This window comes from Lineus longissimus, chromosome 8 (genome assembly GCF_910592395.1).
Source record: "Lineus longissimus chromosome 8, tnLinLong1.2, whole genome shotgun sequence".
In the NCBI taxonomy this organism is placed as follows: domain Eukaryota; kingdom Metazoa; phylum Nemertea; class Pilidiophora; order Heteronemertea; family Lineidae; genus Lineus; species Lineus longissimus.
Window position 1 is genome coordinate 12,477,157 of NC_088315.1, and position 16,011 is coordinate 12,493,167.

Below are 16,011 nucleotides of genomic sequence, written 5' to 3' on the forward strand. Positions count from 1 at the left end.
TACAAGCAAATGCTTCAAAATCGGTAGAGAAAGCGAACGCTAGTTTTTATTCATAAAATTATGACTCATTTTTGGGTTATATCTTTACCCCCAATTCTAGATCTACAACTTCCCAAAACTGAGATATAACCCAACACTCCACCCCTCCCCTCCCTTCCTCGAATAGGAAGTTGGAAGTTTGACTTTCTCGGGCGGTGAAAGTCGAAAAGTTGAATAAATCGCTCGGCGGTTCCAGTTCCCTTTAACGTTAACATGAACTCTCGGCTTTGCACATAAACGTTTATACTACAAAGTGTTGACACTCAGTTGACAATCACAGGTTACAAAACCACCATTCGTCGACCTCCCATGCAACTGCCTTCCTGCCACTGGTGCCTTGTGACCTACAAAGGTAAATGTAAGAAGAAAGCTCTACAACTAAGTGCTGGATCCACAGATACTTCTAGGAGTCTTGAAAAACAGTTAGCCAGGTAGACCCACATTATAAGGAGAGACGTTCGACTAGTACATTGAGCAGTAATACCGGCCGCATGACTTAGTTTTTCTGAAGCTCGGACTCCTGAAAATACTGCGCTTCTATGCTGCTCCATGTTCTATCTGACGCGGATTTGGACATGGCCTGCGCTGCCATCGTCTGATTGCGTTATTTTTCTCTTGATTAATGGTTTGCTGTTGAGACCGAAGCCCAACCAACGTGATTCATCAAGCTTGATGTTGGGAGCGTCCGGTTGTCGCCAATCTTCGACATTGCATTCAGAGAGATGGCGCAACATCATCGCAGACTGTGAGGGGTCTTGCCTTCATAAATGCCCAATGCAGTCAGATAGCTCTTGAGTCGAGCATAGATCGCCTGGTATCTAGTGGTTGATCAAGAACTGACTTTTGTTTTACAGGACGAAATACAAAACCACTCGATATATCAATGGCCAATTCACCAGCAATTTGAAAATAGCGAACAAGGCCAGCTACAGGACAAATAACCTCGTCGGGGTTACGAAAAATAGAGAAGACGTTAGTCTTGTTGACCCGATGGGTTTTACCCCAAGTATGTTTAATCGTATATCCCAGCTTGTGGTATCAGTGTAGGCGATACACTACGATGAATTATCGATATTATCAGGCCGGTCCGGTGGCACACATCTGCCAATTTCATCATGTTAATGGCGTGTCAAGACCCACAAATCACTCAGATGTCTAGAGCAGGCACTTGTACATATTTCTGTTTACATAATACATAACCATACCTATTCTGTCGTCGCCAATTATCGTAAAATCTACGATAAAACCCGGGCGACTTTTCGGGTGACGCCATGTTCATGATGTTGATGATGGAATTAGGCGGGAAGAGATTCGGCAGGGTTGTGGGAATTGTATAACTTTTAGAAAAATCCAGGTGGTGGAGGGCGCTGAGTCATAGTCCAGTCCAGTCCAGTCCAGTCCAGTGTTTGTTGATCCAGGGTTTTCGAATACCCGCTTTCAGGACGGAATAGCAGAAATTCTCTATATTTACGCTCGTTTTCATCGGATAATCCATGATGGTGTTTAGGTGAATATTCTCTCTGTTAGTTCTCCTCGCTTTTGCAGATTATATTTCTACTTTTAGGGAGGTTTTAGGACGGATTTGCTTGATTGTCCACGTGCTAGTATTGTACTAGGCCTGGTAGTATCGATTTTTTTCACGTCCAGGGTCTGAGAGCCGGCGTAGGCCCCTATAGTGTTTTATCTAGTATGTCCTCCCCGCAAATAGCGGTGTAGGTTTATTTGTTGATGGAGGGGTCGATTTATTTTCTCCATAATTCTAACTTGTATTTTTTTTCTTCAGGTTCTCATCAGTGCACACCATGGAAGTATTATTAGGACCTCCATGTGCACACACAGGGATACTCCGTCAGTATGGTTGGACATGGCCTACGTGTAATGGGGTCATCCCTATGTTCCCTGGTACCTATCTTCCCCCAAGAGGTACCTATCTTCCCCCAAGAGGTACCTATCTTCCCCCAAGAGGTACCTATCTTCCCCCAAGAGGTACCTAGGGGGGGCCTATGTTCCTCGGTACCTATGTCCCCCATATAGTTTTTATGATACAGTGTATGTACCAATTTAAAGCAAAGGCGCGTGCACCTTGGCCTTTAAATCACGAAACAATGAATCTATACTGAGTAAAAATGTCTTTTTGTACAAACAAAAAATACTGAAACTCTGCTTTTTGGGAGATTTCTGGGAATTGCAATTTCCTGGAATTCAGTGACTTCATTCTGTGAGGTCTTTCCAGAAATTTGTGGACACAAACCGTATCACAAAAAACACACTTTTCTTTGCGGACATAGGTACTGGGAACATAGGTACCTGGGGAACATAGGTACCTTGGGAACATAGGTACCGAGAACATAGGTACCTCATCGGGGAACATAGGTACCGGGGAAACATAGGTACCGGGGAACATAGGTATGCTCCCACGTGTAATTATATGTGTACCCACACTCATAACCCAGCACTTCCGGTGTTCTGCTGACAGACTGACGGCAGCGCCACTGTTTCGCCGTAGACTATCATGTTTTCGGCAGACTTATGATGGGTGTTTCGGGCATTTGCATTTCTCTCAGCCACTGCGTTATTGTTAACACAAATTTGTTTAAACTTGGTAGCCTATTTTTAGTATTCGTATAGTCTGTGTGATAGAGGGTTTAAAGAGGGGGACCCCAAACATCTACACTTACAACGGCAATGTTGAAATTAAATTTAGGCCTTTCGCAATTGGACATTTTAAAATTCAATTACAATTTCAAATTTTTAACGTACAGCGACGGCTTTTAGACAATCATGCGATACACACATGCACACTGTACTGTACATAACACAATGCATCAAACAGGGGCCGATTTATCACAATAATAGATTGGGGTCCAGAGAGAGTGATCACTACTGGGGACCTTTTGATCCGTGCTGGGGACTGCTCTGATAACCAAATGCTCATTCAATATCCAAACACAGCGCGTTCATACAGAGAGTGGCCAAGCGGTGCACAGCCTATTAAAAGGGGACTATAGGCAGGAGCATGGGCCAATTTAGCCATCTTCATGTAACTAATATACACAGTAAGGGCCCTTGGTCATGTTAGATTGAGCACTAAATATATTCCTCGTACAAGTAGGAATCGTTTCGATGTACTGTGAGATGTGAGAGACCCCTATTGGTGTTTTCGTGTAACTTTATCTTGCCTGCCTACTGCTGCCTATATTGTCCCTTAACATAACCATAGTCGTCGATTTCACTCTTTCAGGGTGTTTAAATACGAGTTAGGAAAACCTATCTGACAACCTCCTTGCGCATGACCGGAACTATTTATCGACGTCATTCCGTCCCTGCTTGAATTTGCTGCCATTGCAGTTTGATTGTGGTGAAATAGCACATCCACGAAACTTAACGTCACCATTGCGTCCCTCGCCAGATTCATGACCTTGGACATGTCGGACAGCGTCATGATGACGCGATTTCCTTGATTTTTGGACCATTCATGTTGCCTTAGTCTTAAGCTCATCTTGACCATATAAGCCACCAATACATCGTTTAATTTATATATACACAAAGACCTACCGATTGAGCGTCACGGTACGCAAACATGGCCTGATTGGTCTTACTGTGATGCAGTTATATAAATCATTCTTTGAATCACGGTACGCAAACATGGCCTGATTGGTCTTACTGTGATGCAGTTATATAAATCATTCTTTGAAATTACGATTGCTTCCGTGGCATCCGCGATCATTTTAGGGGGGTCTATATATATTTATTCGCCACATTTTGCTCAATGCGACATATCAAGCACCTTTATCATCTTACCCGGATAAAAACTGATGCATCATTATTAGCAGCTATATTTTGGCTGTGAGAGTCACATCTATCACAATGCGGCCGATCATGCGGCGGCAATATTGAAAATGTACGGCATCAACCCTCTGAGGGGGTCTGTTCATTCGCTTCATTGATAAAAGGCGAAGCCCAACGAAAACAAAATGCAGCTTTTATGGTATTCATTCACGTCATTGATAAATTATGGAAACCTAAATTCAGCGGTCTGGTTTTGGATGGGATTTCTTCAAGATAGAAACTTGTCCGTGCTCTCTAAAAAAAACTCCCATAACTTTCATGGGTCCTCCCGAGAAGCCATTTTCATAGCATGCCGTGGACGACGTCATAATTTTGGCAGCGCCACCTCATAAATCTGGCGAGTGACGCAATGGTGATGTAACAAGAGTTTTTGTGGGTTTTTGGCTCACCTCTGGGAGTCTATACAACACTGCTCTGTCCGTCATCATCGTCTGTATCCGGTTTTAAAGTGGCACGTTTCTTAACTGCTAGAGCTATAAACGTGAAACTTTGTACACAGGACCCCAAAGGTCAGGTGACTTCTGACAATGAATTTCTGTCCGATCTGATTCTTGACTTGGGAAACCAGGGGGCCAGAAGTGGAAACCTAAAAATTGTGATATCTCCCTTATGAGCTACTCGTTTTTGATAACATGTTTATGGTAGGTTTTACTAGCAAGGATACATCAAATAACATACGGGTTTTTGATTTGACCTACTTTTTAAAGTCACAGAGGTCAAATGGTGTGAATTGGCCATTTGAGTGTAACATGGCACGTTTCTTAAATGCTATAGCTATGAACTTGAAATTTGGTACACATGACTCCCTACGTCATATAACCACTGACACCAAATTTTGGTCTGATCTAATTCTTGACTTGGCCACCAGGGGGTCAAAACTAAAAAAGGTAAAAAGTGCAATATCTCGCTTATTATTGACTTGTTTTCGATGATATGGTAGGTACTCCAAGCAACGATGCATCACATGTCATACCAACTTTGGTTTGACCTATATACTATACATGTAGAATGTTTCTTTACCAGGATGAATTCTTAACAACCAAATATCTATAGGGGCCTACCGTGAACACAATGGCCCCTGGCCGTTTCATTTATTCCAAAATTTGAAAAATGTTGTCAAATTGCATTTCAACTCAAGTCTTTGTCTGAAAAAATTCCCTCTTGTCTGAAACAAAGCGATTTGAGGTGTTTTATGCGCACTATTTTAGTAGCGTATAGAAAATTGCTGTGTGATCAGGTTGGTGCATGCAGACGACGAGGTGTGTTTTGGCCCCTTGAATAATTTTAATCAGCTCAAAATTGAAATCAATATTCACTTGAGGAATATTAAACAGGGTTACATTACAGTGGACTCGAATATCTTTAGTTAATTGCCACATTTACGGCATTTTGTTCGAGCATTCCTGCCTCGAACATTTGCGTACATTTATACATGCAATACACGTGCAATGGAAGCCAATACTAGCAGAGATATTATGCTTGACTATTGTTGCTACTTTGGAGAATGCCTATCTGTTCATTACGTTTGTAGCTCACATGGGTGAGCTTATCTCATCACCTCTTGTCCGTTGTCCGTGGGTCCGTCCGTCGTCCGTCAACAATAGGGGCACGTTTGCTCTCTATTGAGTCTAGAAAGTTGAAATTTGGTGTGAGGATGTCTTATGACAGTTGACTTGACACAAAAAAAATCGTCACCATTTGACCTACTTTCTGAGCTCCAGGCGGCCATCTTTGAAAACCTTATTTTGTCAATATCTCATGAAAGTTAATAGCTAGAACAATGAATTTTTTACTGTCAGCACTTCTGATGAGATTACATAACATAATGTACGTGTTTTTGATTTGACTTCTCTTGAAGGTCACAGTGGTCAAACTCTAAAATTCCAGCAAATGTAGCACATTTCGTCACTTGATGTTGGTGAGGTTTTTAAATGATACACTGCTTTTAGGCACGTCAAAACACCTTTTGCGCGGATAACACCGGTTTTTCTGTTGTTAAGATCGGAGTTAAGATGATATAATTAAGTAGTGAGCGGTGGCTAAACACTGCGACCCTTCTTATCATTAAAACATGGCAAGATAATCTTCAGGCGCCTCTCAAATTCCACAATGCACTAATACACTGAGCAATGTATACTGCGCAGCCCTGAACAAACTCATACACACAGGATGATGACGTGTTAAGTAGAATATCACTAGTTCTGATGACTTTATTATGTGATTTTGTTGAGAAAATTTTACTGGCCGAGAACAGAGGGCGTCAGTAATGCTGTAGTTCATTATCTGTAACTTCAGATTCTGGACGCCCTAAAAAAGTAAAAAGTGCAATATTTTGCCTAATAGTGACTTGTTTTCAGTGATATTTTTATGGTAGGTACTAAGAGCAAAGATACATCACATAGCCTACGGGTTTTGATTAGACCTAATTTTCAAGGTCACTGAGGTCAAACAGTGTAAATTGGCCGTTTGAGTGTAACTATGGCACATTTCTTAACCACTTAAGTTATGAACTTGAAATTTGGTACACATGACTCCCTATGTCATGTTCCTTCTGACACAGAATTTCGGTCTGATCTGATTCTTGACTTGGCCACCAGGGCCGAGAAGAGGACCTAAAAAGTGTCACTGTGATATCTCTCTTATGAGTGACTCCTTTTCGATAAAATTTTATGGTAGGTTCTCCTAAGAAGGATACATCACATATCATACAGGTTTTTGATTTGACCTACTTTTCAAGGTCACAGAGGTCAAATGGCGTAAATTAGAAGTTTGAGTGTAACTATGGCACATTTCGTAACCACTAAAGCTGTGAACTTGGTACACATGACTCCCTACATCAGTCATATAAGCTCGGACACTGAATTTCGGTCTAATCTGATTCTTGACTTGGTCACCAGGGGGCCAGAAATGGGAACCTAAAAGGTGTCAATGTGATATCTCTCTAATGAGTGACTCCTTTTCGATAAAATGTTTATGGTAGGTTTTCCTAGCAAGGGTACATCACATATCATACGGGTTTTTGATTTGACCCACTTTTCAAGATCACAGAGGTCAAATTGCGTAAATTGGCCGTTTGAGTGTAACTATGGCACGTTTCTTAACCGATAAAGCTATGAACTTGAAACTTGGTACACATGACTCCCTACGTCATGTGACCTCATACACTGAATTTTGATATGATTCTTGACTTGGCCACCATGAAGCCAAAACTAAAAAGGTAAAACGGTAAAAAGTGCAATATCTTGCTTATCAGTGAATTGTTTTTTTCGATGATATTTTTATGGTAGGTACTCCAAGCAACGATACACCACATGTCATTCCCACTTTGGTTTGACTTATATATTATATATGTAGAATGTTTCTGAACCAGGATGAATTCCTAACCACCAAATATCTGTATGGTGAGCACAATGACCTCTGGCCTTTTCATTATTTGGACCGGATTAATTTTAGGTAAGTGACAAATTTTATATTTTCAGCCATTACTGAAATTAATTATGGTATGAAACTTCTCACATTCATAGTAAAGATTCAGCACACTTGTTCGTAAGCTCTGTTAGCGAGGAGTTCAACTCAATTTTGTAAATACAACCTTTGAATCGAGTCAACCTTCATTTCGAAATATTGAAGTCACGATGCAGTGTCTTTGTAGAAATGTACAGTAAACGCAACAATACGAAAATGACAAATTTTGCCTCTTTTCACAGCTTGTTCTAGTCCAAGCTCCTGCTGTCCATCCTTGATGAATGTATTTAATTATTTTACATTTTCACCCACAATTTATTTAGATATCGCACTTTTTTATTGCCCGACAAAACTGGGTTTAATTTATGCACAAGCAGATGTAACAGTCAAGTGCTAAGTCACTGTCAAGTGATACCTAAAGTTGTCAAAATGGCAGCAGTATCTGATGTAAAACGATGTCAAAGTCTGACTCTAAAAGACGGATTACTCAACAAATAACTCTCTTGTCACATAGCAGAACTAATGTCAATAAACAAGACAATAATAAACATCGTTCTGAAGTCATCTGGTAAGGTTGACAATGTAAATAAACAGCGCATTTGACGATCTACTCCGGAGACTTGAAATGTCAACAAACAATGCGATACACACGTGCTCACTGTACATTGCACGTGCACACTCTTTATTCTCAATCATGTTAATGAACTTCCTTGATCATTAGCACTTCCAAAGTAATTCCTACCTTTACCTTGATCAATAATCATTAGCGCCTTATCAGTTGTTGTTGGTCTTGTAAAGACTTGGCTATAGAAATTTAATATTTTCTCATCGTGTTTAACAGGAATAATCTACAGTTGCATTTGAACGTTTTTGATGACAACATAACAGATCACCACGAGAGAAGAACTGAGCTACACTCATACTCATAGAACCAAACGAATACCTTACACCTCCCATCTAACTTCAGTGCTTACCCGCGCGGTCATCAGAAGAACTAGTCAATTCTAGTATTTCATTCTTTTTCACTGTAGTACTTACCTCAAAATTTATTAAATAAAGAAAACCGTGTGTGGCAGTTGAAAAATTCAAGTGTATCTGTTAAGTTTTTACTCGCTATCAATGTGAGCTAAGAAAATCATACCCCTTGGTCTTTGCCTTGCACTTTGAAACTATTGGTTGTCCCTGATGTAAAACAGATGGCAATTACTGCATGGCTGTTCTGGCTTAGGCTGGACGATGTTCACAGGACTAGTTTGTCGCAACCAACCAACACTTCAAAGGAATTTTTGTAATGGTCCAGGCTGTTTCTGGTTGTGACCATACATCTACTGGGCTGGTTTGTCTCAACCTGCTCTTCTAAGGATTTGATGTTAAGGTCCTTAACTGTATGCCCCAACGACAACGCATCAACTAACTGTTTTCACAACCTGCACTAAGAAGGAATTGATACAAAGGTCCAGACTACATTTATTCACTCACACAACGTAGTGAGTGTAATGGTTACGTATGTATACACTGTATGTAAAGTGTAAACAAAATTCATATATCCATCATGTCCATCGAATCTGAAAAATTTGTGCAGACCCATGACAATTCTGGTTCCGGTACAGTTTTGTCGCATTCCATATGGGCCGCACGTTGGCCGATCCTGCATTCATGACGCGCCGCACCCACAGTTATTGTTTCCTTCCTCGTGACGCAATTATTTCATGACGTCATGAGCCATTGACCATTCACACAAGTAGATTTATTCACACCGGCGCCACTGAAGTGCGGGTGTGGGACATCATGTATTTAAAAATCGTCTGCTAGGACATACAGTTGTGTGAGTTCACTAGAGCTTGCTCTTTACATATTAACTCACACAACGTAGTGAGTGTAATGGTTACGTAAATTCAAATTCAAATTCAAAGCAGTTTATTGAGCCAGATGAATACTACATTCATATAGGTTAAGAAAATACAATAAACTGGTGCGTGACAGAGAGAAGAAGCAGAGGAAAGTAAAACAGGCAGGGATCTGTCTTAGGAAATGTACCCTGACCATCAGCGTACGGAGGTGATGTGACTACAAATGATAATAAAAAAAGCGTTAGAGTCTACAGAGAAATCATATAACAGCAAAATAAATGCGTTATAAAATATGTATATTACAAAAGATGAAACTGTGGAATGGAAGCAGGCACGATGTGGAAAAGTAGTGACAACATCTATTAAGTTGAAGTTTTAGTTTTGATGGAAAGCTATGTAGAGGCTTCATAAATAAAGTTGGCTGCTTGGGTTAATGTTTCACCACTAGAATTAAGGATATAGAAGACCTGTTTCTCTTTGTCCAGCCCAAGGATCCTGTCTGGAAGTGAAGACAGCAGAGTGGTTCTTATAAGCTTAAATTTGGGACAGCTATGGAGAAAGTGGGCTTCGTCCCCAATAATGTTTTGATTTAAATCATTTTTACAAAAGTTACAAAATCTTTCATCTCTGGGGGTTTTAGGGCGTGAATAGCGTCCTCTTTCAATTTCAAGGTTGTGGTCGCTAATTCTAAGCTTAGTAAATCTTGCCCTTTTGGCCTTTATCTTAATATCATTTAGATAATCTTCCATTAGGAAGTGGCTCTTAATGTTGGAATAAAGGAGCAATTTGCCTCCATCCTTTTGGGTTTCCACCATTTTCCAATAGACTACAAATGTTTGTCTTAATTTGAACTTGATGGTTTTGACATTACATTTGTCAAGACTGGATCCCAGTTGATGAGATAGTTTTCTAGCAAAGGAATACCAGGAAAAGGTGTTTTTCCGATCTATTTCTTTAGACTCATTCAGTGCGTGGGAAAGCAATGGAAAGTCATTGGCAGATTGCTGTACATGAATATAATATTTAAGAGTAGCCATAGCAATGGAAATGAAAATTTGAAAGCGACCTAGTTCTCCTCTAACTGCAAGGTTAGGGGAACGTCTTGACACCCCAAGGGTGAATTTATTAAATAACATATCAAGTTTTTCTATAGGAGAAAGATCCAATTTTTTACCAAACATGGCATCCCATGGGGATTGGCCCATTTTAAAGAAATTCTCAGGGCCCCAGATTTCAGCTCCATAGTTGGATATGGGTTTTATCAGTTGGTCAAATAGTTTTGAAGCAGTTGATGGATTGAGGTTGCAGTTTCGGATGGATGAGATTAGTTTAAATAAGGCCTTTCTTCCTCTACTTGCCAGATTTTGTTTGGTGATAGTTGAAGAGCCAGAGGAACTGAAGAGGACCCCAAGATATCTATAGAGTGATACATTTTCAATATGAGTACCGTTAATGGAGAAATTGTCCTTACATTTATGACTGTTTCCACTAAATTTAAGTATTTTAGTTTTATTAACATTGATTTGAAGATGCCACTGAATGCAGTATTCCCCAAGCTTATCAAGAGACCTTTGAAGGCCGGCTGGAGAGAGTGAGAAGATGGCAAGATCATCAGCATACATTAAACAATGGATATCCTGCTTATCTAAAAAGGGTGTATCATCGTCCACTGGGAGACAGTCTGGGAGGTCATTTATGTAAAGGTTAAAGAGATTTGGGCTAAGGATTTCTCCTTGTTTAACCCCAGTAGTATGTTTAAATGAGTCAGTGTAATGATTTCCCGTTTTTATACAGGATTGACCATGATTGTACATATTTTCAACCACTCTGAAGAAATTCCCTCGAATGTTATAACGTAATAATTTGAAATAAAGGCCTATATGCCAAATACTATCAAAAGCTTTCTTGAAATCTACAAAGCATACGTAAAGGGCTTTTCTGTTACCGCGGACATATTTTTCAAAGAGGGTACGCAGGATAAACATATGGTCAGCAGTTCGTGCCTTTTTTTAAAGCCAATTTGGAAAGGGTTAGACAAGGAATTATTTTTGATATATAGATCGAGCCTTGTATTGAGGATTGAAGTGAAGGTTTTAGAAAGGCAACTGTTTATAGTTATCCCTCGGTAGTTCGCCGGGTCAGCCTTGTCACCACTTTTAAAGATATTAATTATATGACCACAGCACCAACTCAGTGGGAATTGGCCACAATTTAGGATTTGATTGAAGATTTTTGTATACATGTATATTTGGGTTAGGAAGGGGCTGGAAGCTTTGATCATTTCGTTACTAATTCGGTCAAGGCCAACTGATTTGCCCTTTTTAAGACGAGAGATTGCTTTGATAACCTCCTCCTCTTTAACTGCATAATCAAGTTCAGAGAAGAACGGCTCAGTCTTCATAGATTGAATGTCATTGATCATAGTGGAGGGGGTAGCGGGGGGTTCACAGGCAAGTAGATTTTTGTAATGGCTAACCATAAAATCATCAGGGACTTGAACGGCCCCTTCGAAATTGGATGTTTTCTCAAAATTCCTTAAATCATCAATCTTTTTCCAGTAGAGTTTGGGATTTTTTTCTGAAAAGACTCCAATTTATCGATAATAGCCTGTTTGGATTGGCGTTTCTTAAGTTTCAGGATTTTTTTGTAAACAGCTTTCTGTTTGTAGAAAAGACCACGAATAAAGGGATTCTTTGGGTCCTGGATTGACTGTTTTCCTAATTTTTGAAGAGAGTTTCTCATTTCAGTGCAGTCTCTATCAAACCATTTTTTGTTTTTGTTTGTTTGGGATGTACGAATATTTTGGATTGGCCACCTTGACTTGACTTTCAATGAAATTACAGCGGCAGATGTGAGGATTTCAGTTAAATCAGTAATATAAGTATTAACATCTTGGTTGTTGACTGTCCGAGTCAAGTGATCCAATTTACTTTGAATGGGTTTGGTTTTAAGAGCTTCCATATATAGTTTAGGGGATAGCTCATCGTCCCATGAAAATTTAGATGGAAATACATTTAAGTTAAGAGTTATAATCAGTAGAATGATTAGAGCCGCTACACGAGTGCTTAAATTTGATATTTACTGAGATTGGGCAATGGTCGCTAAGATCTTCCAGGAAGTCATAGACCTGAAAATATTGGATTTGGTGGTAAAGTGAGTAGTGGGCTATGGCGTAGTCACTGTATGTAAAGTGTAAACTGTATGTAGTCACTGTATGTAAAGCCATAAACTGTATACACTGAATATAAAGTGTTAATAAAAATGCATATATCCATCATGTCCATCGAATCTGAAAAAAAAATTGTGCAGACCCATGACAATTCTGGTTCCGGTACAGTTTGTCGCATTCCATATGGGCCGCGCGTTGGCCGATCCTGCATTCATGACGCACCGCACCCACAGTTGCCACGTCGGACGTGAATCCCATTGTTTCCTTCCTCGTGACGCAATTATTGGGGGGGGGGGGGCTTCACTTGATTTCTAGTAACTCTGCCAAACTCGACCCAGTGCCGGAACTTTGAAGTAATAGAGGAATTCCCTGATGTAGGAGTTCCCGTACCGCCTTGCTATCCGATTTAGCATCTACCGTGCCGGAACAACATCAGCGCCTCTAGTGTCAGATTGTAAATTTGCCATTCTTGATTTTGGTGCCAAACGAATCCAAAAAAACGCGTTTAAAACAATTAAGAATAAAAGCTACAAAGTTCGTTATTAACTAACTGGTGAAGAAACATACACAAATATCTAGGCTAGCAGGTGGAAAATTCAATTATTATTTCACCACAAAGAGCTGCTTTTGTCAGCAGATATGAGACAGCTACCGGGGCGGGCGGGGACTATTTCTTTATGGGGCCTATGATTCAGCGTCTCCAAGGAATCTCCAAGTCCACTGGGGGGGGGGGGGGGGGGGGGGGTTAGGGGGCCTTCCCCTAATGTACTGGCTAAAACCTGTCACTTTCAGAGGACGGGGGAGGAGGTTTGAGGGACTCATCCCCCAATTAACTGGCTAAATATGTCAGAAGGACAGGGTTTGGGGGTGGCTCCCCAATGTCAAACAGTGTTCACTAGAGCTTGCTCTTTACATATTACATGATGTAGTTGTCCTAGGTTGTGGCCATCTAATGGACTGGTTTGTCTGAAGCTGAACTTTAACAGATTGATGTAAAGGTCCAGTTACTGGTTGTCTACCGGGTTGTGACTCTCAAAGGAACCATCGCAATTAGTAAGATTTAATCTATGTAACAACCTTCAACTTTTAATCGCACTCATTATATGAAGTTGTGTGAACAATCAGATGGATCGAGCAAAGCTCCTCGGGTTTTTTTCATTTGGCACACGGCCAGCTTGGAAACCATTTTTAGCTCAGTTTTGTGATGGAATATTTATATAAACTGACCCAGGAAACAGAAGTGAGCATCTTTACATTCAGCTGAGCGCCAGGCCCAGGGGCTTCTTGTTTTTATATGGCCTAATATGGAGGAGGGAAAGCTGAACTATTGGCTACAACCCCATACATGCGGGTCGATCTAAACAACGGAGTGTTTGTGATGGCTAAGTGTGTGTACAGCTGATTGAAGAATTTGTTCAAGTTCCAGTTGTGCGGAATTGGCTTAAGTCAACCCGTGCCGTGCCGGACAGAGCTCTAGCTGTCCTAATGCACGTCTTTCGAAACAAGTGATGGCTTTGATGTTGAAGTCATACGTTCCATAGTTGCCTTAGCTGACTATATATTTGAAAGACTCGGGATGTGCCAAAACCAACTTTGGCAAAAAAACTGAATTTATGATACGTTTTAGTTAATTTGTGCATTCCTTTTTTCCTAGCCGAGTGTCTGGTATGGCGCGTCCATGCTGCTACCTCCTGGTCATCCTCTTGACAAGTGTGATATGCTTTGTTGTGATGCTCATTATCTACTTGGTACTCCCACCCAGACCTTGCCAGCCTCATACAGGGTCTTGTGTGGGACAGGAGAAGAAGTATCGATTTGCCACGGTAGCTTCTGATGCTCAAGTATGCTCAAAAGTTGGAACGTAAGTTTAAAGTTAAATATTCTATAACAAGAAGGTAGTCATTGGTATTTTCTTTTTGGCTTTGTCTTTTTGGCTCACCGGTACGATGAGTCTATACGACAGCACAGTGTCCGTCATCGTCCGTTGTATCCTATTTCAAAAACAGTGGCATGTTTCTTAACCGCTAGGGCTATGGACTCAAAACTTTGTATGCATGACCCCCTAGATCAGATGACCTTTGACACTGAATTTCGGTCCGGCCAAAACTGAAAACATAAATAGTGTGATATCTCACTTATCAGTGATTTGTATTTGATGAAATTTTTATGGTAGGTACTCCTAGCAAGGATATATCACATATGATATGTGTTTTTGGTTTGACCTACTTTTCAAGGTCACAGAAGTCAAATGGCGTAAATTTGCTGTTTGAGTGTAATTGTGGCACATTTCTTAACTGGTAGGGCTATGAGCTTGGAAGTTTTTATGCATGACCCCCTAGATCAGATGACCTCTGACAGTCAATTTTGGTCTGATCTGTTTCTTGACTTGGCCACAAGGGGGCCAAAGCTGAAAACACAAAAAGTGTGATATCTCACTTATTAGTGATTTGCTTTTGATGAAATGTTTATGGTAGGTACTCCCAGCCAGGATACATCACATATCATAGAGGTTTTTGATTTGGCCTATTTTTCAAGGTCATAGAGGTCAAATGGCGTAAATTGGCCGTTTAAGCGTAACTGTGGCACGTTTCGTAACTGCTAGGGCTATGGGCTTGAAACTTTGTACACAAACCCCCTAGGTCAGGTTACCTCTGACACTGAATTTTGGTCTGATCTGTTTCTCGACTTTGTCACCAGGGGGCAAAAAGTGAAAACCTAGAAAGTGTGATATCTCGCTCATTAGTGATGCGTATTCGATAAAGTTGTTATTGTTGGTACTCCAAGCAAGGATACATTACATATTATACAGGTATTTGATTTGATCTACTTTTTAAGGTCATAGACGTCAAATGCCACGAATTTACTGTTTGGCGGCCTTACTATGGCATGTTTCTTAACTGCAATGACATATGAAGTGCCCTATGATTAGGATACAGATACTAGTAGTACCTCAGCATCTTCCTCGGTCATATCTCAAGAAACATTCATTGTCAATTAAGTCGTTACCTAAATACCGGTGAGCTCAATGGCTCCTGGCCTTTTCATTATTTCAAAGGAATAGACGAAAGACAACAATGACGGTAACGCAAAATGTACCAGGATATACAAATTCAAAACTTTACACATGGAGATGTCAGCCTGATGTTCTATATTATATTTTGATAAATGATGATGATAATGATAACACATATTCAAAATGGTATCAACAGCATCAGTTGCATGCTCCTCCCTCGTCCCATCACTGGGTGTTCATAGCCACCAGGCGTAATAAATTTAAAAAGTTTGGTACACAAAACATCCCAAGAATGAGTGTCTGCACTTTGTCTCTCCAAAATAAAACCAATTTCTTGAACATTTCTTTTGAACTAATTGTGACAATTGTTTCTGACACCGACATCTATGTTGAAATAGAAGCATTTAATTGTTTCTAACATTAGTTATTTCTGCTCTGCGATTGGTTTCGGGAAAGTTTTTAGGTTTTTATTTCTTCTTCATGATACATGTTAACCAAGACTTGGCATAAGTGTTCGGTTATTTGTGCTTCTACATTCTCTTAATTTATTCTAAAAAAATTTTATGCAGGAGAAAACGGATGCCCACTTTTTATGTCTTACCTCTGAAATAAGTCTGAAATAAGTA

The 16,011-nt window shown here is 40.2% G+C and overlaps 1 protein-coding gene across 3 annotated transcripts in view; it reads left to right on the forward strand.

The window, feature by feature from the left end:
* LOC135492178 (scoloptoxin SSD14-like) overlaps positions 1-16,011 on the forward strand; it is a 309,652-nt gene that overhangs the window by 58,332 nt on the left and 235,309 nt on the right. For all 3 annotated transcript variants that reach the window (XM_064778427.1, XM_064778429.1, XM_064778428.1), the window contains exon 3: positions 14,027-14,233. In XM_064778427.1, coding sequence (XP_064634497.1) covers positions 14,027-14,233 — 207 coding nt within the window. The remainder of the gene's footprint in view (positions 1-14,026; positions 14,234-16,011) is intronic.